Source organism: Mesoplodon bidens (genome assembly GCF_964165515.1).
Source record: "Mesoplodon bidens genome assembly, chromosome: 15".
Taxonomy (NCBI): Eukaryota; Metazoa; Chordata; class Mammalia; order Artiodactyla; family Ziphiidae; genus Mesoplodon; species Mesoplodon bidens.
Genome location: NC_138171.1, coordinates 50,838,780 through 50,865,589, shown reverse-complemented (window position 1 = coordinate 50,865,589; position 26,810 = coordinate 50,838,780). Strand labels below are relative to the sequence as shown.

The following is a 26,810-nucleotide window of genomic DNA, read 5'->3' as shown; positions in this document are numbered from 1 at the left end:
AAACCGAGACCCCTGGGGCTGTGAGCTGGATATAGAGCCTGTCCCACAATGGGTTTGGGAGCTCCAGATGTCCCAGCAAGCCCCGCAGAAGGTATGAGAGAATGTGATATCTGAAACGGGTAATGCAGAAAGGGCCCTGCAGAGAACTGGGCTGATAGAATCTCTGCCATATTTTGATGCCACTATCTCCCCACACAGTTACCAGGACAATTGAGTCAGGAGAGGATTATAGAGAACTCATACCAGCTCTTAAATGCCCTAGACCAGAAGTGACTTGTGTCACTTCCACCTGCAGTTCCTTGTCCAAAAGTGGAATTCAATAGCCTCACCCTGACTACAGAAGAAGCTTGGACATAAGGGAGACGTGCACATGGAATCTTTAGAGAATTCTACTGTCTCTGAGGCACAAAGGGATAATAAACTCGCTCAGTGTCCCAGAGCTGGTAACGGATAAAAGCTAGACTGAAACCCAGGCTGCCCAGCCCCAGAGCCTGTCTTCTTGACCACAATGCTGGTATTACAATTCCACACTGGAGATCTACTGAGATCCAGAGGGCACCTTGTGCACTGTTCCTCCTGTTCCCATTCTTTTCTCAAAAGTGACTGCCTCTTCTGCTTGAGTAACAGGGTGTTTTGTACTTCATAATCTTTAGCTTACTATGGCCAGTCAACGAGCCCTGCTGTCTTGCTCCTCTTCATAAAATAAGAGTCTATCCTGAGCAAGGATTCATCATGAATGCATCAGCCAGAAGAAGCAAGACCCACCCCTCAGAAGCCAGGCTTACCCCTCAGCCCTAGCAGGGGTGTTCTAGCTGTCTCCAGCAGTCTTTGGTGGTGGCTTTGAGCAGAGGTAATTTTCTCCCTGGTTCAAAGGAGGTTGGAAGGCAAAAGGGGCTGGGAAAGTTGCACCAGGATACTAGACATCCCCCATCCCCTTACAACTCCCCAACAAGGCTCTAGAAGAAAACGAACAGTACAAACCACTACTTGTGACAATCTGGACTTATCCAGTGCAATATCAATGTCAACCCAGTGTCTACATGCCTGGCTGGGCCAGGCACGCTGCAGATTTTACCTTGTGGGAACCTTTCAAAGATCCCGTGGGACAAATCTTATTAACAACCACCCACTCCTCCACTTTTCGGATGAGAAGACAAAAGTTCGAAGAGGTAAATGGCTTGCCATGGGCCATCTTATAAGTGTCTGTGCCAGCATTTAAGCTCAAGACTTTGGGATTCCAAAGACCCCGCATCTTGCCAGTACACCACACTGCTTCTCTTAGAATCCCGCGTTAGTAAAAACAGCCAACATTGATTATGCCAAGCACTGTGCTATGTACGTTTCATGAATTATTTCATCTAATACTAACAACGACAACAACAAAGAGCAACCATAGGAAATAGGTGTCACCGTTAGCACTCCCATCTCATAGATAAGGAAACTGAAGTGTAGAAAAAGGAGGTCCGTGAAAGTCAAAGAGAGCGTAAGCGGCAGACCTAACGCTTAAACCCAAATCTCTCTGCCTCGGATCACAGGCTTTAACTACTAGGCAACTCTGCCACCTGGAGACCTCGGACTGGGAGAGGGGAGCAGGTTAGCTACAGAGAACTTGTGAAAGTGCTCCATTTGGCTTTATCTGTTCATTCACACTGCAAGGCCTCCCTACCATAATTGGAGATTACGTTATATAGTTTTTCTAACCAATTTTCTCTCCATGAGGGCTTGTGATTGCTTTCTGACCTGTTATACATGAGCATCTCCTCCCCCTTCTGAGTCATTCAATTCCTGCCAAGTTCTCCACCCCAGCTGTGGCCAGGAACCAAGTTCTGTTGTGTGCACAGAGAGAACTGAACTTCTGATCAGAGAGAACTGAACCCGCAAAGTCCCCATCCAAGACCTAACCCCAGTGTTTCCTAAACAGTACCAGGTAAGGTGGAGGTGAATGACAGCTTCTTTGCGGTGGGGTGTGTGTGTGTGTTTATATGTGTGTGTTTATCTGCCACAGGGCAGTAAAGTATATACTCAACTTAAAATCTGAAGACCCAATTTCAAATTCTGGCAGTGCCACTTACAGACCTTGAGCATGTCTCTTAACTTCTCTGACACTTCTTTTCCTTTACTGCAAAATGAGGATGGTGATATCGAGAGAGAGGACTCAATGGGAATATACATGTGATATGCCTAGCACCGTGGCTGGCACATGGGTGATTGACTTAATGTTAGACAGCTCTGAATGTGGTGGGCTGTGGGAGGAGGGTACCAAGAGGGGTAGAAAAGACCTAGAAGTTAGACACTGGAAAGAAAACTCCATTATGCAGAAGTTTGTTCACAGTATATAAGGTGAATGCCTTTTATTAAAAAATATTTTTTAATATCTAACAGGAAAGGTGTTGGCCTCAGAATTTGCTAGGAGTTAGAAGGCACCTCAACATTTATTGAGCCCTTATTCTGTATCAGACTCAGTGCTGGCAAAGTGATTTATATTGATTATCGTGCTAATCCTTGTGGAAGCCAGATAGTGGGTATTACTACTATGTCCTCAAGTTTGGAGACATGAATGGTGGTCAAGATCACTCAGCTGGTACCCAGTGGAGCCAAACCTGGCTCTGTAACTCTAGGATCCCCTATAACACGCTAAGGATGTTGCCTCATAAAATAAAGAGCTTTTCAGTCCAAATGCTCGGAAAATCAAAGCTCTGTTGCAAGAACTCATCAAGGCACTGTGTATCAGTCATATGGGATTAGGGGCCATCTAATGACCTCGTTTTAACTTAATTACCTCTTTAAAGATTCTATCTCCAAATACAATCACATTCTGAGATACTGAGGGTTAGCACTTCAACATATGAATTTTATTTTTTTCATTTGAACAGGTGGATCCAGCTGCTCTTTTTTTTTTTTTTAAGAAGGTGTTGGGGGTAGGAGTTTATTAATTAATTAATTTATTTTTGCTGTGTTGGGTCTTTGTTTCTGTGTGAGGGCTTTCTCTAGTTTTGGGAAGCGGGGGCCACTCTTCATCGCGGTGCGTGGGCCTCTCACTATCACGGCCTCTCTTGTTGTGGAGCACAGGCTCCAGACACGCAGGCTCAGTAGTTGTGGCTCACGGGCCTAGTTGCTCCACGGCATGTGGGATCTTCCCAGACCAGGGCTCAAACCCATGTCCCCTGCATTAGCAGGCAGATTTTCAACCACTGCGCCACCAGGGAAGCCCTAACATATGAATTTTGAGGGGACACAATTCAGCCCATAATAAAAGATTAATTAATTTCCTCATTATTTCTCTTGGTGTTGTTTTGGTTTTTAGCCACTTATTAAGGGGTTGTTTGCACTGTCCTTGAGTATTTTAAGGAGGATCCTGCAGTAAACACCTGTGTATAAAAATAGCAACTGAGTCTGCTTTCTTGCTCTCCATGAGCTCATGCCTGTGGAGAGAGGTATATGTTGGAAAAAATAGCAGGAAAAGCAGGTTTTAGAACTAGCTCTGCTACTAAACTTGCCTTGAAACCTTGGGGAAATCCCTGTCCCTCTTGGGATGTTGGCCTAGAATGGGGGTTTTAAGCTCAAATGTCGACAAGAGCTGGATAGGTACAGTAAGTGCAGAAGCAAGTAGCTGTAACAACATAGGGAGTAGTGGAAACCCTGTTGAATTGGACAACATTCCATTTAATTTTCAGCTCCAACCAGTTGGTGCCGGGTTGAAATAAAGGCCCAGTGTTGCCAGGCCTTCTGAGTTTTTAAGAGAAATCTTCAATTCACATCTTAAATGAAATGTCCCAAATTTTAAATATTGGCAATTCAAATTTTTTCCTCCAAAGGATGAGGGTCAAACGTCTGGGCCAGCTGATTATCTTAGGGTCTTTCTTCCCTTAAGTGCTCTGATAAAGCAAAAGACAGTACGATTGATTGACAGGCACTAAAAAGGAAGGGGACATACTTTAGTTCATGTGGTCTAAGGATCCACACAGACAAGGAAACTCTAAGGGATGAAGCTTTCACGTATCTGTCTTCTTTTCTGCAGACAGTAGCAGGGTTCTGAGGGAAACATCAAAATTAATTGGGGCTAGGTTATTAGGAGTCTAAACAGGTTGAAAATAAATTGAGTCAAGTTTTATTGATCTCTTTTATGGGTCTGTTGTCAAACATTATTATCTTATTGCTGAAATGGGGAGGAGGCTTAATTGTTTGCCGTGATGAAGTGCTTGAACCTCAGAGCTATTTGTGAAGTGGCTTTCTTCTCGTAGAACAGAAGATCTAGCTTAAGCCAGTTTTCACAATCAGACTTCAAGAAGCATCCTAATAAATGAGCGTTCTGCTCCCATGTGAGAAGCATTTGTTGGGATCTGGAGTGGCAGAGAAACTTTATTTCATAGGTCAAGTGAGGGATCGGTAATAGCTACCTGGAATGCTGTCCTGGGGAAAACCCCGAGGCCAGATCCCAGTCCAGTAAGGAAGGTGTTGTGATATTAGCCTCCTCTGTCCTGAGTGTGGTAGTGCATATTTGTCAATATTCTTAGAGTCTCAAGTGACAGAAACCCAATCTCAGGCAGGAAAAACTCTTGGCTCATAGAATTCAGGAGAGGATATTACCAAGAGAGGGGTAGAGATGCAGACGGGCCTCAGGACAATAGTTCTGAGCCAGAGACTTGCATGCCTCTGAGATACTTTCTGCCCCTTATTTCCATGTCTCTGAAATCTTCCATATTTTCTTCACTCATGCAGAGCAGTTATCTCCACATGACAGGAATTATAGCCACCGACAGTTTCCAAAGTGTGCATTTCATGGCTTCCACCAAGGAGAGACTGCCTTATATACCGTTTGATAACAAGCATACACACACAAGTTTTGGAGAGGCATTATGATTAGCCCAGTTTGGATTTAAAAATCATGGGAAAGGGCTTCCCTGGTGGCGCAGTGGTTGAGAGTCCGCCTGCCGATGTAGGGGACGTGGGTTCGTGCCCCAGTCTGGGAAGATACCACATGCCGCGGAGTGGCTGAGCCCGTGAGCCATGGCTGCTGAGCCTGCACGTCCGAAGCCTGTGCTCCGCAACGGGAGAGGCCACAACAGTGAGAGGCCCGCGTACCACAAAAAAAAAAAAAAAATCATGGGAAATGACTATTCAGCTCTGGACCAGTCAACTTTGAACAGGGGGTGGAATCATCTAAGAATATGTTAGTTTCCATGAGAACCATACATTTGGGCTCAGTGGGAAGAGAGGTCTCCAGAGCAAGGATAACATGAGGTACAGGACTTTTTAAATAATGAGTTTCTACCAAAAAGGGGATGACCACATGGCTGCCATCCCAGGGGGTACAAAAAAGAGAAGGAGAAGACCCTCAGAAATATGTGACAACCTTATCTGGTAGCTATAGCCCCTCCCCATCATTTTTTGCCTCATCTGGGAAGAGAAATCCCCACCTAAATCAGTAAGTTGTGCCTTCCAAATTCCAGTGAGCTGAAACAAAGTTATCACTCTAGCAGTTAACCAGGAATGTGCCTTCATTTTGTGGAAGAAATTCCTGCTCCGATGACCAACCTACTTAGCCGTCTCCTCCTAAGGCAGGTGGTGGCCTGAGAATTCTGTGCCTGCTTCCTGAGGACTGCTCCACCATGCGATGGCTGATGAAGTTCCGGGTCCTCTGGGGCATCCACAAATCCTGCCATGGCTTCCACCCTGCCCTTCAGCACCTGTGCTGCCAGTCTTTATCGGGAGCTGGAGCCCCAAGATGGAATGACGGTGATACACCTGAGGAATTTAACTTTGCAGGTGATGTACTGGACTACTGGACTCAAATGGAGAAGGTAAGGAGACACCCATGATGGGGGGTGAGAACAGGATTGACCTCTTGCTCCTAGTAGGTTGAGGGGCACAGAACTAAGAATGGCTTCTGGCTAAGCTTACAAGTATCATGAAAAGCTTATGTTTTGGGCTTCAATTCTCAGCCTGGACACTTCGTCAATTCTCTGAGCCCCAGTGGTTTTATCCGTGAAATGGGGATAATCTCATTTAAGAAACAAGACAGCAGGTGAAAGTATCTGGTACACAGTCAGGTAATTGTGACCAAGTGTCAAGTTCTAATCACAGGTCAGCAAGTTGATGTTGGTCTGAATTCTCACCTTCAGCTACTGGAACTGTGAGTCTAACTAGAATTCATCTCATCACACTTGGGCTTGACTTCAGGCTACACCGAGAGGGAGGGTACAGGCAACCTGACTGTGCACATGAACATCTGACCATGTGACAAAATCATGTGATCTATCTTCCTATGAGGATGGCAAGTACATCTGGAGTCTTCCCTATCAACTACTTACTTGAGCATGTGGCTTTAGGGTGTGTCCAGAGAAACCTGTCCCTGTGGTCTCTGCAGAAAAATGCATGTCCTTGGTTTGTCTTTTACCAAGAGACAGACCAAGAGAGGAGCAGTGGTGACACTAGGAGTTGGGGTAGACAGTGGGTGGTGTTCCAGCTACTAAGTCCCAGCTGGTAATGTCCACATTGTGAAAACCCACTCAACGCTGTTTTTGTACAGAAGAAAGAATTCACCTGAGATGGAGTCAGAGAGTTGATGTATTTTTAATTTCCCATGAACATACATTCATATGTTAATACTCAAAGCTTACATGCCTTTCATAGGGACATTTTTTCCTACCTCCATCTTTTTCCTTTTTCTGAATTTCCATAATAACTCCAAGGAAAATAGAGCCCTCAGTTATGAAGAGCCTTTTTTTAATGTGCCATATCAAGCACTTTGCCCTTATTATTCTGATTAGATGGACACTTTAATTATCCCCATTTTCCAGCTGAGGAAACTGAGGTTCCAAGGGTTCAAATAACCTACAGAATTCACATACCTAATAAGTGAAGGAGCAGGATTTGGGTTCAGGCTGTCTGATTCTATAATCCACTGTTTAACCTAGTCCCACAATCTGATGATGTCCAAACATCTCTGCCTTCAGTCTACAAACTGACTTTCATCACTGCCCAGACCAAAACTCTGGTTAGACCTTTTGAATCATGAGAAATGGCTGGAGAGGCCATCATTTTTTTTCTGCATTTATCTTCATAAAGTCCTTATTAGTTCACATATCAACCCCTGGAGATTATCACCCTGTAAATATTTGCCCAGGGAATGCCCCGTCTTTGTTGGGTCATTGTCAATTCCTCCATATCTCCAAACTTCTCCTACCCCCAGCATCTCCACTCCATTTACATTCTTTCTCACAACAGTTCTGATCTGTCTGTTTCTACTTTTCCAACTGCCTTGATCATGATCAGTGTCTCTCTAGTGATGTATGATGTCTGACACCTAGCAATCCCTCAGTACACCTTTGTGGAATACATTAATTTTGAAACTTGCGTAACGAGCACTGTAGGGATTGATGTTGCTCCCATGGAAGACCTTCTAGAGGGCATGCCACCATAGTCCACTCTGGCTTTCTGGGCCTCCCCTTACAACTTAAGAAGCATCATTCAGAAACTGATCCGTAGCCTAATCAACAACACAATCCAAACCATAACAAATAGACAGAATTTATTTTGACTCAATTTTCAACACATTTTACTTATTAAAAATGTTAAGTTAGAAATCCAACATTTTAATGTAATTTTTTTTAGCATAAGCCAGGCAACATAGGTTCAGGGGTGGAATATAGTCACTCATTCAGGCCACCAATTTATAACCCCTGACTATCCTTGGGAATTAAACTCTATATTACTCTAGGCTCCAAGGATACTGCACTCCAATTGATTCATGGAGCAGCCTCCCAAATCTATTCATAAGAGGTCACGTTCATGTCCAAAATCATTCATTCTGTCTCTTTGATACTGGATTCATTCATTCAGTTAGGATTTAGTGAGTACCTAACGTGCTTTCGGGATACAAGTTTTTTACCTCTTCGGTTAGAATTATTCCTAGGTCTTTTATTCTTTTTGATGCAATTGTAAATGGGATTGTTTTCTTAATTTTTCTTTCTGATAGTTAATTGTTAGTGTATAGAAATGCAACAGAACACACACAGTTCAAACCTGTGTTGTTCAAGGGTCAACTGTATTTGCTTTATGCATTAGGTGCTCTTATGTTGGCTGCATATATATTTACAATTGTCATATCTTATTGGATTGATTCCTTTATCATTATGAAATGTCCTTCTTTATCTCCCGTTATGCTCTTTGTTTTATTTTTTTATTTCTATTTTTCTTAATTTATTTTATTTATTTATTTTTGGCTGTGTTGGGTCGTCGTTGCTGTGCGCAGGCTTTCTCTAGTTGTGGCGAATGGGGGTTACTCTTCGTTGTGATATGAGGGCTTCTCATTACAGTGTCCTCTCTTGTTGCGGAGCATGGGCTCTAAGAGCACAGACTTCAGTAGGTGTGGCTTGTGGGCTGTAGAGTGCAGGCTCAGTAGTTGTGGTGCCCAGGCTTAGTTGCTCCACGGCATGTGGGATCTTCCAGCACCAGGGCTCAAACCTGTGTCCGCTGCATTGGCAGGCAGATTCTTAACCACTGTGCCACCAGGAAAGCCCCGCTCTTTGTTTTAAAGTCTATTTTGTCTGATATGTGTATAGGCACACCAGCTTCTTTTTTTTTTTTCACTTCCATTTATATGTAATACTTTATCCATCCCCTCACTTTTTCAGTCTGTGTGTGACTTTAGATCTGAAGTGAGTCTCTTCACAGGATATAATGGGTCTTTTTTTTTTATCAATTTAGCTACTCTATGTCTTTTGATTGGAATATTTATCCATTTATATTTAAGTAATTATTGCTAGGTATGCACTTATTGCCATTTTGCTGTTTTCTGATTGTTTTGGTAGTTCCTTTTTTGTTCCTTTCTTCTTTTTTTCCTCTCTTCCCTTGTGATTTGATGACCATGTTTAGTATTATGCTTGAATTTCTTTCACTTTTCTGTGTGTGTACCTATTATAGGTTTTTGGTTTATGGTTGTCATGACATATATATATATATATGTATATGTTGTGTGTTTTTTTAAGTTGATGATCTCTTAAGGTCAAATGCATTCTAACCACCGTACATTTTTACTGTTCGCCCCCATGTTTGTTATTTTTGATGACATATTTTACATATTTTTCTTTTGCATATCCATTAACTACTTATTGTGGGTATAGATGATTTTATTTCTTTGACTTTTAACATTCCTACATAAGTGGTTCCTGATCTTGGAGAATTAGCCTAATGCAGGAGATGTCCTGTGGGCCCAGCAGCACACTCCCCTCTGGTCACCAGAGTTATATGCTCTAGGGTTATATGCTCTAGTGTTCCACCCTCTGTGGGCTATGTGGGCCCTTCTGTTGTGGCATGGCCAACTACCGTGGGTGCACTGGTAGTCAAGGATGGCCCCCAGACTGGTTGGCTGACATTTCCTGTCTCATGTAGTGGTTGCCAGCCTGTAGGCAAAGCTGGTTCCTGATGTGGCTGGCCATGTGGCCTGGGATGTTCCAGGGCTGCTATTGGCCCACTGATGGGTGAAGCTGGATCCTGGGATAGCCGGCTATGGAGCTGGGGCACCTGGAGCTGGGGTTGGCCCACCAATGATTGGGGTCATCTTCAGATTTAATTTAACCCTGAAATTCCTTATTTATATTCCAGAGTTGTTGTTTTTTATTTATTCATTCAGTACATATTTAACGAACATTTACTATGTACCAGGTGCTCTTCTAAGAGCTTTGATAAAGAATTTAAAAGTTATCACTATTTTTTGTTGTTGTTTTATTGAGATATAATTGAAATATAATTATCACTGTTTTCCTAAAAAAACAAAAACCAGCAGTTTTTCAGGTCAAACTCAACACACTAACATGCATATTGAAATATTTAGACATAAAATCTGGGGTTTTCATTGCAGAAAAGCTTTTAGTAAAGGATTTAACTTTTTTTTTAATAGATAGGTTATTAAGATTTCTATTCATCAATTTTGGAAAGTTAAATTTTTTAAAAAATTTCTTCATTTCATTCAAAATGTCATAAAGTTATTTTTTGACATAAAGTTATTAATATTATTGTTATTTTAATGTCTGTAAGATTTGTAATAATGTACACTTTTTATTCTTGATATTTTTAATATGTTTATTCTCTTTTTTTTCTTGATAAGTCTTCCTAAGATTTTACCAATTTTATCAATCTTTTCAAAACCAGTTTTGGTTTTACTGATATTCTCTCTTGTGTATTTGCTCTCCATTTGATTGATGCCTACTATTATCTTTATTATTTCTTTTCTTGTATCCTCCCTTGATTTAATTTGTTATTCTTTTTTTAGCTTCTTGAAATGGAAGTTTATGTCCTTACTTTTAAGCCTTGCTTCTTTTCCAATATATGCATTAAAAGTATAAATTTCCCACTAAGCACTCTTTTTAGGTACATTATACAAATTTTGATATGTCATATTTTATTACCATTCTGTACAAAATATTTTTTATTTGCCTTTTGATTCTTCTCTGGCCCATAGATTACATAGAAATGTCAGTTAGTTTCCTGATAGTTGAAGTGGGTTTCTCATTGTCTTCTTGTTAATGATTTCTAGTTTAATTCCATTGTGGTCAAAAAGTATACTCTGACTTTTGAAATTTCTGGAGATTAGTAAACATTCCAAATGCAATGGAAGAGAATGTGAGTTATATCATTGTTGGGGAAAGTGTTTTATCTATGTCAATTAGGATTTAAACTCTGAAATCTATCATATTCTATCATTAATTTACAGAAATTATAGAAATTCTACTTGTATTTCATTTTAATTAAAAATAAGGTAAGCCCTTTCTATAGGCAGTAAATTCTTATGTGTTTTAACATTCAGAAAGAATCATCTCATTCATCAATCACATGAGTAATTAATCTACCTTTCCAACTTTCCTTCTTTATATTTTAGTTAGAGATTAACAAGGAGTAGCTATGTAGGTTTTTGTTTATTTAAATCAATTGTATTTATCTATAATTTACCTAGAATACAATTCACACACTTTATATGATAGTTTAATAAGTTTTAGAACATTTCTACCACCTCAAAAATTTCCATTTGTCCTTTCCTAGTCAATAACCACCCATTCCCACCCTGAGCCCCAGGTAAACACTAATTTGCTGTCATTAGCCATTATATTTCTCTTTCCTAGGGTTTCATAGAAATGGATTAATATAGGATGCACTCTTTTGTGTCTGGTTTCTTTTACTCAGCATGTTTTTGAGATTCATTCATATTGTTTTGTGTATTACTTCTCCATTCCTTTTTATTGCTGAGTTAGTGTTTTATTTTTTAGATCTATTTCTCAATTTTCCATTGGCTTCAAACCTCACTGCATAAAACTTTAAATCTCATATCCAGTTTAAAGGTTGTGTTTTATCTTTTGAAAACATGATAATCTTAATATCACATTATCAGATTAATTCTGAGCCCCCCAAACCATAAATGCTTAAGCAATATCTTCTTCAAGTTGCAAGAGTTAGAAGTCTAAACTTTTGTCTGAATAAAAAAAAAATTGTTTTTACCTTGATACCCCAAACTTTCTATCATTTTGTAAACTCATACAGAAATATTATATAATCTGTTCCCCTTATATAGACAGTGCACAACTAGTCATTTATACTTTCTAACATTCCTTAATCTGTTGGAGAATATTTTTTTTCATAGCACTGATTTTTCCATAGATATGAATATATGTATATACATATATCTCTGTGTGTGTATGTATGTATATAAGCCTTATCTCAGGCGAGATACACTCCCTTGTTCCAATCATATGAGGCAAAGATGGTGGGATCATGTTTGCACATATGTGGGAAATAATTTCTGGAAGGTTATACACCAAACAATTATCAGTGTTGACCTTCAGGGAGTGAAAATGTGATGAGAAATTTGAAGAAATTTTTCTGTTCATAAGAAATTTTTCTGTTAGTAACATTGTGCATTGCCTGAACTTTTACTGTGAACATGCTTTGTTTGGGGAATTAAAAAAAACTTTAAAGAATCATTTTACTTGGGGAAAATAAAAGACTTGATTTAAACAAGAAAATGAAAATTGTCCATAAACATTTAAAACTGTTTACATACATGTGTATATGTATGTCTTGTTCACCATTGTATCCTTTTGGTCTAAGAACAGTGCCTAAGAAATAATGAGAACTTAGCAAATATATATTGAATGAATGAATGGATACTATTATATAAATTTGGATTTAATGTGAATATGGTTTCGCTTTTCTAAATTGATATTGTATTGTAAGACTTTTATTGCAGAAATATTCTGAAAGGTTTTTTTATTGGTTTAATCATATTCCATCACATGGAAGTAACAATTCTGTCGACAGCATATAGTTGAATTCTGGGTTTTTTATCCATTTTGCCAATCTAGTTCTTTTGATTGGGGAATTTCATTCACTTACATTTAAAGTAATTACTGCTAAGGATGACTTACTATTGCCATATTGTTAATTGATTCCTTGATGTCACAGCTTTTGTGTCCCTTACTTCATCCCTTACTGCCTTCCTCTGTATTTAGTTGATTTTTTGTAGTGATATGTTTTGATTTTCTTTTCGTTTCCTTTTGGGAATATTCTGTAGATAATTTCTTTGTGATTACCATGGGGATTACATATAACATTCCAAATTATAACACTTCATTATAAACTAATAACAACTTACCTTCATTCACATACAAAACCCTACTGTTTTCCAGTTCCCTTGCACCTTCCTTTATTATGTTATAGATTTCACAAACTATATCTTTACATATTGTCTACCCATTAACATAGATTTATAATTATTTTTTATGCTTTTGTGGTTTCCATACAGTGAAAGAATAAAAAGTGAAGTTATGAACCAAAACTATAAAAATACTGCTTTTATATTTGTCTTTTATCTATCTGTATTAAATAACTTTATACTTTTATATTTAAGTTACTCTCTAATGTCCTTTCATTTCAACTTGAACTCCTTTTAGCATTTCTTGTAGGGAAAGTCTAAGGATAATGAACTCCCTCAGTGTTGTTGCTTTTTTTATCTGAGAATGTCCTAATTTCTCCCTCATTTTTAAAAAACTTTTTAATTTATATTGGAATATAGCTGATTAACAATGTTTTGATAATTTCATGTGCACAGTGAAGCAACTCAGCCATACATATTCTCCCTCATTTTTGATGGACAGTTTTGCTAGATATAGAATTTTTGGTTGACAGTTTTTTCTTCCTTATCACTTTAAATATATAATCTCACTGCCTTCTGGTCTTCAATCCACTGCTAATCTTATTAAGAATTTCACCTGATGAGTCACTTTTCTCTTGCTGCTTTTAAGATGCTCTTTTTGTCTTTGTCTTCTGTAGTTTGATTGTAATGTCTCTCTGTGGGTGTCTGGGTTTTCCTACTTGGAGTGCATTGAGCCTCTTGTATTTGTCTCTCCATGCATTTCCTCAAATTTGAGAAATTTTTAGCCATTATTACTTCAGGTAAGTTCTATGCTCCATTTTCTCTCTTTCTTCTCCTTCTGATATTCCCATAATGTGTATATTGGTCTCTTTGATTGTGCCCCATAAGTTTCTTAGGCTCTGTTCATTTTTCTTCTTGTATTTTTCTTTTTGCTCTTCTGACTCAATAATTTTAGATGACTTGTCTTCAAGTGTACTGATTCTTTCTTCTGCCTACTCAAGTCTGCTGTTGAGTCCCTTTGTGAAGTTTTCAATTCAGTTATTGTATTTCTCAGGTGCAGAACTTCTGTTAGGTTCTTTTTATAATTTGTATCTCTTTGTTAATATTCTCATTTTGTGCATATATTATTTTCCTGATTTGCTTTAGTTCTTTGTGTTTTCCTTTAGCTCTTTCAGTGTATTTAAGACAGTCATTTAAAAATCTTTGTCTGGTAACTGCAGCCTATGTCTCTTTAGGGTCAGTTTCTGGAGATTCATGTTGTTACTTTGAATAGACTGCTTCTCTTTTTCTTTGTAGACCTTGTGATCTCTTGTTAAAAATTGGATATTTTTACAAAATAGCCTCCTCTCTCAGTCTTTGCAGCCTGGCTCCATGCAGGGAAATACCTTCAATAATCTGCTCAGTACAAAGACTTAAGGTCTTCTCTGGCATGTGTCTTTCCTGGTCCTGTGCATGTGCTTTTTTTTTTTTTTTTTTTTTTTCCTAGTTTTGCCTGCTCTTTCACATTTTAACTTTCTTAAAAGTCTGCTTCTTCTGGGGGACTTAAATGTTCTATTCTTTCTTTGTCTGTAGTCTCTAATCCCTAGGTAACCACAGGTCTACAGTTTCCACACACTGTGACATCTGCCACTGTTTTCAGATACCTCCAATATGCCATCATAACCTTCTGAGCTCCAAGTCAGTCAAGACAGAAACCAGTGCTTAAGGCCGCTTCCAGACAAGCCAGAATGTTGCACACAAGTTTCAATCTTTTTCATCTATCCTAGGGGAGGGGCTGGGAATTGAGTGGCTTCCTCTGACTACACTGTACCACATCAGAGAGCAGGTGGTGCAAGAATAAGCAAAAACACCACAAAATTTCTTACCATTTTGGTTATGACTTTTTATTGTTTGGGCATTTGTTGGTTGCTGTGGATTTGTGACTCTTTTCTAAATTCCTACAAGACCATCTTAGTCTATTGTTGTTTACCTGATGTTTTTGTGAGGGGAAAAAGGCCCTGGAGCTTCCAAAACTGACTTCTTGCACCTCTTGAGGTACCTTAATTTAAAAAATAATTTCCCCTAATATTCAGGAATTAAATTATCCTCTTTTATTTTGTTGTAATAATAATAACAATAATTTTATTGAGCACCTACTATATGCCAGGCACTGGTATACACACTTGACCTTTTAAAATAATTAATTTGACTTTACTACATTCTAGGTAGTAGTATTATACCCTTTTCATAGATGAGAAAACTGAGGCACAGAGAGTAACCTACTGTCCATGTGGAACTAAGACAGACACATGGAGCATAAAATTGTAAGTCTTCAATAAGTAACATGAAGGCTTTTCATGGTTTTATGAGACTTAAGAGGAGGGGGTTACAGTAGACCAGAAGAATTTGGCTGGATCATACCTCTCCCCAAGTTCTCTTGGCACTATAAATGCTTTAAAATGGGATCTCAGACATTGAGCTACATTCACAGTGGAATGTGACTGTGGTAGTGGATTGGCCAAATTAGTGCCCCTTTCCTTTGAAGCAGGAAATAACATGTAGCATATGATCCTAACCAGGAAGGCAAGAGAGGTCCAAACCCAGCCCTGTGGTGGGTGAATAATCAAGGGGATGAAGTGAAGTGGAGTTTCAGAGAGATGACAGACTTAACCCGTCGTGCAGCCAACGTCTTCACACAGACCTGTGGCCTCCAGGAGGGAGACCATCTAGCCTTGATTCTGCCTCGAGTGCCTGAGTGGTGGCTGGTGATTGTGGGTTGCATCCGAACAGGTCAGTGACCCAAGCAGACATTTGGGCTCCTAGAGCCAGTTTGTCCTGAAATATTAGGTGCTTTCTCTTTCCCCCAGTTTTTCTTCTTCACAGTCTTTCTTTTTCTCAGACTCATTCAAATATTATTTCATTCCTTCTCATCCACTCTCTCCCTTGTACTCACACCCTCTCAAACACAATGTTGTAATTCTCTCTTTCTCTCTCTCTCAGACACGCAAACACACACACACACACACACACACACACACACTTTCTCTTACACGGTCTCAGACATTCTTGTTTTTTTTTTATAAGATTCATCAATTGTTAACGTTTTGCCATATTCGAGCCCTCTCTCCCAGTGAGTCATTTAAGAATCAGTTGCAGACACTGTGACACCCATAAACACCACATAAACACTGGAGCATGCATCTGCTAAGATCCAAGACATTTCCTTTACATAAGCACAGTAGAGTTATCACACAAGAAGTTTAACACTGATGCAATAGAGTTACCTGATATACATCCATCGTCAAAATTCCTCAATTGTCCCAATAATGTCCTTTATAGCATTTATTTGCTTTAAATCAAAAATCCAATGCATTTAGTTGTTATATCTCCTCCATGTCCTTTAATCTAGAATGTTTCTCTACGTTCTACACTGTCTATAGGACGATGACAATTTTGAAGCATCTAAGCCAATTGTTTTGCAGAAGGCCCATCAAAATTTGTATTTCTGACTCCTTCTTCATGATTATCTTCAGGTTAAACATTTTTAGCCCAGGTACTAGAAGGGCAATATTGTGTCTTCCTTGGTGCATCACACTGGGCATATATAAAGTTGGTTTGCCCTACTATCATTGATATTGTTTTATCACTTTAGAAAGGTAGTATCCACCTTTGTAAGGGTTCCTTTTCCTTTTGTAGTTAGTAAGTAATCTGTCATATAATATTTATGGGACTGTGTGAATATCCTGTTCCCCAACTGTCTTTCACCTTATGGTTTGAGAATCCACTGATGATTCTTGACTGAATTGAATATTTTAATGGTGGTCTTTTATTAGTATTTTCTATTTATATCATTCCCTCTACATTTATTAGTTGGCATTCTTCTATAGAGATTTTCCTTTCCCTTTTAATTGCTTATCTATGCATTAATCTATATAATCAGTATGGAAATCATGGATTCTTTTTTTTTTTTGCCATCTGTATAGTGAAGAGATTGTCCATGAGAAACCCAAGACATGAGTTGAGACCTCTGGGATAAGAAGAATTAAAGAGGAGTAGAAGCAAAAGACAGAAATTCCAAGAATGGTCACAGCACGTGGAAATGCTTAGAGTCAGGAGTAGCCTATAGGAAGAATGGTCATCTTGAAATAGAGAATAGAGTTGTGCGAGAGAAAGACGGGGAGAGAGCAGTGCCCTCAAAGTCAGGATGGGGAGTGCGGTGTTTCTCTGGAGAGAGGGCCCAGGTGTTAGTGAAGAGAAGAAATGTGGAGGGGAAATGTCAGTGCTCTGTGGAACTAAGCGGGCTAATAATACGGAAGGTGGGTAGTAGGAAGATTCAGGACAGGGCATTCTGGTGGAGAAATTAGAATACAATAGGGGCACACAAAGACTTGAGCTAATTGTTGGTGATGGAAGAAGGAAGAAAAAGTAGAAAAGCTCAGAGGACATTGTAATTAACTTTGGGTATGACGAACGAAGGAAAGAGAGGAAATGCAAGATGACACAAGGAATGATGACAAGAGATGACAAGAGATGCACGAAGACAGAAAAGGAAGTAGAGGAGAAAAATGGGGGCAGGGAGGCAGTGTCAGGGACACTGTCCTACTTGTATCTTTCCCAGATCCTGTGTAAATTTGTATAAAGAAGGACTCACCTGTCTACTGGCTGGATCCATTTAGAGTAGAAATTATTAGGGCAGGCTTTTCAAATTTTAATGTGCATAGAAGTCCCTTGGAGATCTTGTTAAAATGCAGACTCTGATTCAGTAAGTTTGGGGTAGGGTGTGAGATTCTGTGTCCTAGGCAGTGTTGATGCTGTGGACCATCCTTTGCATGCCAAGAAGTTAGGGGATTTCTATGCATATAAACCAGGTCTGACAGCCAAGGTTGTGAGGCTGTGAAAGAGATACCAGAATAAGCCGTTTCTTTCTCATCCCTAGGGATCGTCTTCATGCCAGGGACCACCCAGATGAAGGCCAAGGACATTCTCTACCGACTACAAGTGTCTAAAGCCAAGGGCATCGTCACCACAGATACCCTTGCCCCAGAGGTGGATTCTGTCGCTTCTGAGTGTCCTGCTCTGAAAACCAAGCTCCTGGTGTCTGACCACAGCCGTAAAGGGTGGCTGGACTTCCGATCACTGATTAAGTGAGTTTCTGGTCTGATGAATGTGCTTTCTGAGGAATGGCAGGAGAAAGCCACTCACTGTCAAGTGCTGGTAGAGAAGAAGCCAGTGGGAGGAAGCTCACCAGGTCTGAGCTTCTCTTCACAGCTGTGTCACTGATTTGCTGTGCAACCTTGGGCTAGTTCCTTCTCCTCTCTTGGCTGCAGTTGTTTTATGTATAAAATGAGGAAATTGAACTCCTATGGCTCTCTCACTAAAATATAATCATCCCCGTGCAAAGGAGATGTGTAAAGTCAAAGGGTTATTGTGTTGCATTTTCCTTGTAGGTGGGGAATCTGAATATTATTTTTATGTAAATAATTAGCAATTAAAGAAGTTGAACAAAAGGTTAAGATGAATTTTTAAGGTGAAACTTGAGACTGAGAAGAAAATGACAGGCAGCTTTGGGAACAAACACTTTCCAAGTCCTGGGGGTGGGTGTCTATAGGGACACCTTGAAGGAAAAGTTAGGGAAGTGCTGAAGGTAAGAAAGACCCCTCCACCTCCAAAACTCTGATTCTGCAAGCCTTCAGGCATTTTTCATATCACACACAAACCATGCTGGATTTGTTTTCTTGAAGTACTTCCACAGTGTTTAAAGCTCTTTACTTCAACCCCCAAGGGCAAATATTACAGTGAAATCACATCTTATGCTAGATTCTGAAGTCAGAGAATTAGATTAAAATAGTTTAAACAAAGAATACTCATTAAAACTCGCCTAAATTGTCCAGACTCAGTATGGTCTCATTTCTCCACAAGAGCCAGTGCTCCCTCCAGCACTGGGATTACTTGCAGCCTCTCCGACTGAGTACTGTAGGAAGCTTGCATTTACAATTGTAATAGGCCCAAGAAAGAGACTCTCAGCCAAGGAGAAGCTCCCCAAGGACCAAGCAGATGGAGGGAGCTACGGATTCTACCTTCTACCTGTAGCTCATGCTAGGGCAGACGTACATATATATATTCCTTACACTCTCATTCTCCCTAGCTTTCTGTTTCCCACCCCTCAACAGCAAGTTTATGAGGTTACATTCCCGTGAAGCTAGTCTGTGTAAAATACAGGGTTAGCAGTGTGAGTAAAAGCATAGTATATGGATCACACTGTCTGAGTTTGAATCCTGGCTCTGCAACTTGCTGGCTATATGTCTTCAGGTTAGTTTCTTAACTTCTCTGAGCCTCAATTTCCTCATCTACAAAATAGGCATAAAAGCAGTACTTACCTTTTAGGGTTGCTCTGAAGATAGAATGAGTTCTTATTTTTAAATCATTTACAGCATTGTCTGGAATCATTGGCAATACTATTTCAATGTTTATTAAATTAAAAATAATACATCATATTTTCCCCACTTTTTAAAATGAAGAAATCTCAGTCCACCTATCCAAGTCACCCATAAACTTTGTTTGGTGCCTAATACTGGGAGTTGCAAACCCCAGTTTTCTGACTCCAAGCCTCATATTGTTTCTTTTGCTTCCCCAGAGGATGGAAAAACAGGAAACATGACTTCTGTCCTTTTGTGTTGAATCCCTTTGCAGGTCAGAATCCCCAGTTCACACCTGTATTAAGTCAAAGACCCTGGACCCAATGGCCATCTTCTTCACCAGTGGGACGACAGGCCTCCCCAAGATGGCAAAGCACAGCCATGGACTTGCTTTGCGATCCTTCTTCCCTTCATGGTAGGAGAGAGGGCACCAGCTTAGGAGCTGAGCCACAGATCTGGGGTGAAGTGTGTATGTATATGTGTATGTGCTGGGAAAAGATCTCCTGGTGGAATTGACCCCATGCTGTTTATCCTTTCTGCCCTCTTTGGTTCAGACTTCTAGGGTGTGAGAAGTATAGACTATGTATGAGTGTTTGCTGACAGAGGCATCTGAATGACAAAGGAGGCACATTTGGGTCCTGCCTGAGCACCTTCACAGGAGGCATGGAGGAGATGTGGGTGGAAACAGCAGGCATTCTGCAAATCACACAAATGACAAGCCCCTGTGTCCCTGTCAGTAGTTCCACGGTTTGGTGGGGAAAGATAAAATGCTCCAGCAATGTGACCTTACGTGACAGGTCCTCTCCTCTCCTTGATTGTGGACAAATTCGGCATAGAGTTTCCCAGTCATGAACTGTTAGGGAAAAATAATACCTGGAACTAAGCCACACCAGGCCACTGCCCTAACCTGGAACAAACATAGAGGCTGAAGCTGGGTTAACCATTTAATCAGTTTTAAACCAAACTCTTCTCCCTTCTCCCCGTCCCCCAACTAGTAATATTCAAACCAGACCATGTTCTATATACTTTGTACCTTATTAACCAGACCAAGGGGACAGAGAAAGCTTTTTGTAGATAGCTGGTATCTGTGCTAGTGATAACAACTGAGTAGCAAAATCCTGGAGGAATGGGGGTGGAGAGAAGGGAAGGATAGTATAGTAGTCAGAATAGTATCTGAGGCTAACTGTATTTTGGAGTTAGCAGGAAGTTACTGCAGCTGAAGACATCTGATGTCCTCTGGTGCCTGGCAGACACAGGCTGGATTCTGGCTGTCGTAGGGTCCCTGCTTGAACCATGGACAGCGGGGTCTACAGTCTTTGTCCATCATCTGCCCCAGTTTGACCCCAAGGTCATTGTACAGGTAAGAAGACGAGCCTTTTGATATCAACATACTCCCAGAAGAAACTCATTTCCAGTTCAAATGCTGGACCCAACTGAGAAAATACTTTCTTTAGCAAAGAATCCTCTTAGCATAATATAACCCTGGCTCTGGGTTTCTCAACGTGTGAAGCACTGAATCAATCATTGTATCAGAATTACATCAAGATATAACTTTGAAGAAAACACATATTCCAAACCTTTCCCTAGACCTATGGATCAGACTTTGTGGACCTGGGAACCAGAATATACATTTTGAGAAATGAAAGCAAACAGAACAAGCTCAGGTCTCCTGATCCTGGATCCTGGCTCTACCAGGGCCAGGTAGCTGGTGTGTGAATGTTGTATTTGTGTGGCTACTCAATTTAATGATGTATTTAGAAACAAAGGCGTTGGAATATGACAGATCTAATTTCGTATCCCATGATTGACATTTATTGGTGGTTTACTTACCACTCTGAGCTTCAGTCTCCTTATCTGTAAAATGAGAGTCTTAATGGTGCCCTCTCTCCTACCATGAAGGGAAGAAGGATCGCAAAGCAAGTCCATGGCTGTGCTTTGCCATCTTGGGGAGGCCTGTCGTCCCACTGGTGAAGAAGATGGCCATTGGGTCCAGGGTCTTTGACTTATCTCCACAAAATTGTTGGTAATATTAATGAGATGACATAGGAAAGTTGTGTAAAGTGCTTAGCTCTGAAACTAGCACAGAGAGAACACTCAGTAAGTGGTAGCAGTTGCTGTTATGCATACACCATGGTAATAACAGGTCACCTGCGTGAACTCCTTCAACGTATTTCTCTTCACTTAAAAATTGTCTTTGTGTCTCCGCTCACTCCCCTGCTTTCTGTCTCAGAGGCAGACCTGCCCCTTCACCTCTCAGCGTCCAACTCCCTTCCGACACCTGCGGCCGATCCTGCTCTTTTCCCTGCCCTTCTGTTTGGAGCCCCTCTCTATTAATCTTTAACTCATTAAACCTTTTCTGCTGTATTTTCAATCTCTCACTTTTCATTGACTCGACTCCCTCAGTCCATAAACGTATTCAAAGCTCCTCATCCTAAGAACACCTGCCCTTCACCCTGGTGCACCTCGGACCAGCCCCGCCTCTCCTCCCTTAAGGTCAGATTGCCCCACAGAACATTCTCCACTTGCTACAGCTACTGCCTGTTCCCCAGCTCAGCCCTGAGCGCTGTAGTCACCCAAGGCTCTGCCCTCAACTTTCCCTCCCCTCTGAGCAGCTTCCTTTACTTCCATTTCTCCAGCAGGTACATCCACTCAGGTGGCTCTCAAAACTGTCCAGTCTTCTCTCTCCAGGCTAGTTCCCCCTGTTTTTCTACTGGTTGGTTAAGTTCATCTGATCATCCCTCCAACACCTGAAACTGTACGTCCCACTTCTCATTCCCTGCCCCTATGTCAATATCTGCCTCTCCATCATTATTTTCTGCCTGCATCCTGCCAGTCTCTGAGGCATAGAACTGCACAAACCACAATGAATCCACCTCTCTCCTTCCCCCACCAGGTCTAATTCTCCTTCTCCTACAAGGGGTGTTCCCAAACTCTCAGTGTATTTTAAGCTTGAATTATTTCAAAGAATTGAGTCTACAAATTTACCCCAAACCCTGCATTTGAAAGTTCAATTGTTTAATTTACTTTACAATTACTACTTTCGTGAATTTTTAAAAATAAACTTTTTAAATTACTTGGTTTCAGTCTCTCCTATTGAAGACGGGAGATACTGAAGAAAATGAAAAATGTTACATTAAAAATTAACTATTCAAAGTCACAAAACAAAACTTTCCCTTCATTCCCTCCCTACCCATCCCCTCAACTTAGAGTTTCTTGTGTTGCGCCAATAGTACCTGACACATGCCATGTATGGAATTCATGCTCAATTTAGGTATACTGAAAGAATTAACAGATGAATAAATGGGCTCTTCTAGAGGAGAGATCAGAGTTAAAATGCTAATAACAAATCTATGATTTAAATCTTAATTTTAAAAATAAATTTTTTTCTCTCCTAACTCTCTAGACTTTATTCAAATACCCTATTACCCATTGCCTGGCTGCGACCTCTGTGTTTCGAATGATTCTGCAGCAGAATTTCACCAGGTATGGTAGAAGTGGCTGTGGTTGGTAACAGGAATCTTCGGGTAGGATTTTAAGTAATCTGATGCACTGTGGTCTGACTGATTTTAGTTATGGTTCTTTGAGGATACTGTGTGTGTGTGTCGGGGGGTAAATATTGGTGGTGATATTTAGCAGCTAGTCTAATTGGTTCTTTAAACAGGATTCAGAGAACCAAATGAAACACTGAGTGAGCCTTGCATCATTGTGGGGTTTTTTTAATAAACATTTTTGTGGTGAAATAAACATACAGAAAACTATATAAGATATACATTTACAAATTAATGAATTGTTGAAAATAAAACAGCTATGTAACTGCTCACCCAAGGCACAAAAATAGAACATGGCCAGTGGCCCCAGAGACATCCTCATGCCTCTCCATCTCCACTAAAGGAATCCACTATCTTGGCTTTTATGGTGTTCATTTCCTTATTTTCCCTCATAGCTTACATAGGAAATATCCCTAAACAAATTACTCTACTTTACTTGCTTTTGAACTTCATGTAATCATACATTATTCCGTAATATCTGGCTTCTTTTTTCAACATTATGTTTCTAAGAAGTGTCCGTGTTGTTAAATAATGCTGCAGTTAATTTTCATTGCTGTATAACATTACATTTTATGAAAGTAGTACATTTTTAATCAGTTCTATTATTGGGCATTTGGGTAGTTTTCAGTTTGGGACTATTGATGATTAATGCTGCATTGAATTTTTGAACATGTACATAAATATGTAAACACACATTGCTGTAGATCTTCTCTGGGAGAGGAATTGCTTGGTCACACTGACATTGCACCCTACTACCTTATTTTCCAAAGTATTGAACCAAGGTATGCTCCCCCTAGCAGGGTTGGAGAATTCCCATTGTTCCACATCTTTGGCAATATTTGTTTTTGTCAAAGTTTTAATTTTGGCCAATCTGATGGTTATGTAGTATCACACTGTAATTTTGATTTTGCATTTCCCCATGTTTGTGGATTAATTTTTAGCTCACCTGAACTCTGCTCTTTGAATCTTATGGTTGTTTATGTATCTTTTAGTGACTCTGAAATTGAAATGCCTACTTCAAAATCAGAGCTAACATGTTTTAGACATATAAGACTTAAAATATCAAGGAGTTCAATTTATGAAGATAACTGAAATACAGCTTGATTTTATTCATGAACCCTCAATCTGACAGAATTATGTTTCCAACTGTATATCAAAGCTCATATTACAGCTACTTGTTGCAACGTTCTTGAGATGGTGGATAAACCCCGTAAAAATTCAACCAGGGCATGAATATTGACTCTACTGGAGACTCTGCCCATTTTATGTACTTTGGATAAAGCTCAAGAAGAATGAGGAACATACCCTCAATGAAGCCAGCCCTCCTGTCCGTCACTACAGGCTCTGTATATATGAGGAGAGGGTGAAAAGGGATTCTGCCACCTCCCTCACCCCTACGAGCTGGCTCAGCTCAGCCCCGTGCAAGGTGGTACTAAGACCCCAATCACTTCTATCCATTTCCTTCAGGGAATCCATCATTATTTTGTGATGGTTTTTGTATTACTTATGGAAATCTTCATGGGGAAAATAGATGAGAGGATTTACATCACACAACGTACCTAGCAAACTACTGCAAATGTTCACAGCAGACTCTTCTGTTCTCTCCCAAATTCCTACTCTCAGGGCTGTTACCTGTGATCCTTCTTCTCTTTACTTACATGAACCCTGGTCTTCCTTGATGTCCCGAGCAATTCATTTCCAACCCCTAATTTGCATTCTCCAGCCAGAAACACAGAAGGCCTTCAGTTCACATAAGCCCACTCTTCCCAGAAGGCAGGACAGTTCTATTACCATCCTAGCATATCCTTGGGGTCTTATCCCTCAGCCCTTATGGTTTATAAAAATAACCCGCTTAGCCACATAGAATGCTTAGGATGTGTTCCAAGCACACTTTTTTCCCTCTTGTTACATCAACATCCATATTCAATCCTGATCTCCCTGATTTAACCCATTAGCCTCACCACCACCACCACCACCTACCCCTGCCAGATGAGTTAACAGTTACCAACAGGAAATGACTTCCACTTGGACTTGACCATCAGTAAAATGCCCAGAAGGCAAGTAAGGAAGCGAAGAAGCAGAAGGATGAATGATCCAGATGACAATGCTCTGCGCTCTCCCTGGGCCTGGGGCAAAGCGCCCAAGCCCAATCTGCGGGGGCTCTGTTGACACTTTGCCTTCCCCTCAGCCTCAGGTTCCCCACCCTGGAGCACTGCTGTACTGGTGGGGAGGCCCTGCTGCCCGAGGAGCAAGAGCTGTGGAGAAGACAGACAGGCATTCTGCTCTACCAGGCCTACGGACAGTCAGAAACGGTAGGTGAATGGTCCCTGTTGGCCAGTCAGGATGTGCTCGTCCACTGAGCCCAGCAGATGAGCTGAATCCTGCTATGAGTGTGTGCAGAGGCCCCACTGTGCACACAGCATTGCTCAAAGCCAAGGGGAGGCTCCAGAGCTCTAGGCTCATTTGTCCCAAATAAATTTGCAGAAAAGACAATTGCAGCTCATCAACTTGTCAAAAGACCAATGTGCTGAAAAGTATTGCACAAACTTAGTAAGGGGTCTAAGGACATGGTGCCACTGTACCTGTGATAATTAGTTTAAGGGAACCCAGGAGGGGTACTGGCATAGAAGGCACTCTCTGGGAACATGGAAGCCACCACTGCAAGTCCTGTCCACTTCACCGTCCCTTCCTAGGCAGCAACCACAGGAGCAGGCAGGAGCTAGCCCCGAAAGTTCACTAGTTCATTTCTGGGTGTTTACGAGGAGAGCACACAGCTTTGATTGTGAGACACTAGCAGGAAGACAGATCTTCTATATACACACCACACACACACACACACACACACACACACACAAACACACAGATACACATACACACAGTGTGATCCCAAAGAGGATCACTGACCAGTCAAGTGGGCAGCGCATTCAAAGCATAATGCATGTCTTGAACCTCAAGGACTTTATTCATGATAGTGTGGGCTGGTATCTCTCTTCTAACACATTCTTAATCTATTTCCAATGCTGGGCAGAGCCACTTTCCCCTACTTCCCTATCATCCCTTTAGCTGACAGAGGGATGACTGTCATCTCAGGGCCTGTAGCAAAATAGCTGTTTTAGTCCCAATTGACATACTTTTCTGACATTATTTTGCAAAAATAAATAATCAGTTACTGGGTCTGCTTCCGGGCTTGAGAAATGTTAAGGCTCTAGGTCTGTCCTTGCTGGTTCACACTTTGCATTCAGACAGGGAGGGTGAGGTTAGAACTACATGCTACACCCATGACACTAGTCCCTTTGCATCAACTATTCATAACAACAGAATACTCCCCGATACCCACATGGTGCTTTATTTCTCCAAACATTTTCACACCTATCCACTCATCTCTGCAACATTTTCCACGTGCCTGGAGTGTGAGCAGTGACATTGCAGAGGGGAAAGTACTTCCTCTCTCAGGAGCTCAGACCCCAGTTCAGATCCCAGCCTTGCCAGTTATAGGCTTCGAGACTATCAGCATATCACTGAATCTTGCAGAGTCTAGCTTCCCCATCTCCAAAATGGAAATATAATGCCAATCTTGCCAGGTTATGATAAGGTAAATGAAAGAAAGTATACAAAACTCTGGGCACAGTGTCCAACGCCTATTGCAGTTATGGTTGTCACTGTTGTTTTTAGGTAGGTATTGTGTTTAGATGCTGGGGGTGCAGAGACGGATGGGACAATCTCTATTCTCTGAATGCTCATTATCCACTGAGGGAAAGAGACAAGCAGCAATACGAGTGTGGGGAAAAATACCACAGAAAGAGAATCTCCCAACTTCCTTTTATTAGGGACTGAAAGATAGCTAGTAGTAGTTGTTTATTGAATACTTGGTGTGTACCTGGCACACACTCACAAGCACTCTAAGGGATAATGTTATAATTACCCCCCTTTGACAGAGGAGGAGATCAAGGGGGATTACTTGGTACATAGCTAGTGAGTGGTGGAGTCAGGATTCAAACCTTGGTCTCTCTGTGTGTAAAGCGCTTAACTTTAGGAAGAATGATAATTTCGAGAACCATAAAGAAGGAATAAGGTTCATCAGGAAGACACGGGGTAGGGGAACAACGTGAACAATCTGAATAATCTCAGCACAGCTCTGAGAAGCAGCTGAGGCGGCTACAAGTAAATGGTTGTTAAATATACTCACGGCCCTCCCCAGCAAATGGACACACGTCTGGCATA

The 26,810-nt window shown here is 40.7% G+C and overlaps 1 protein-coding gene across 2 annotated transcripts in view; it reads left to right on the top strand.

Annotated features, from left to right (window-relative positions):
- The first annotated feature begins 5,594 nt into the window (after positions 1-5,594).
- LOC308629685 (acyl-coenzyme A synthetase ACSM1, mitochondrial-like) overlaps positions 5,595-26,810 on the top strand; it is a 33,599-nt gene continuing 12,383 nt past the window's right edge. The window contains exons 1-7 of one of the 2 annotated variants that reach the window (XM_081257838.1): positions 5,595-5,801; positions 15,205-15,415; positions 17,562-17,769; positions 19,316-19,456; positions 20,242-20,401; positions 22,445-22,524; positions 24,778-24,901. In XM_081257838.1, coding sequence (XP_081113964.1) covers positions 5,610-5,801; positions 15,205-15,415; positions 17,562-17,769; positions 19,316-19,456; positions 20,242-20,401; positions 22,445-22,524; positions 24,778-24,901 — 1,116 coding nt within the window. In that variant the 5' untranslated portion in view covers positions 5,595-5,609. The remainder of the gene's footprint in view (positions 5,802-15,204; positions 15,416-17,561; positions 17,770-19,315; positions 19,457-20,241; positions 20,402-22,444; positions 22,525-24,777; positions 24,902-26,810) is intronic. The other variant, XM_081257839.1, reaches the window with a different exon arrangement.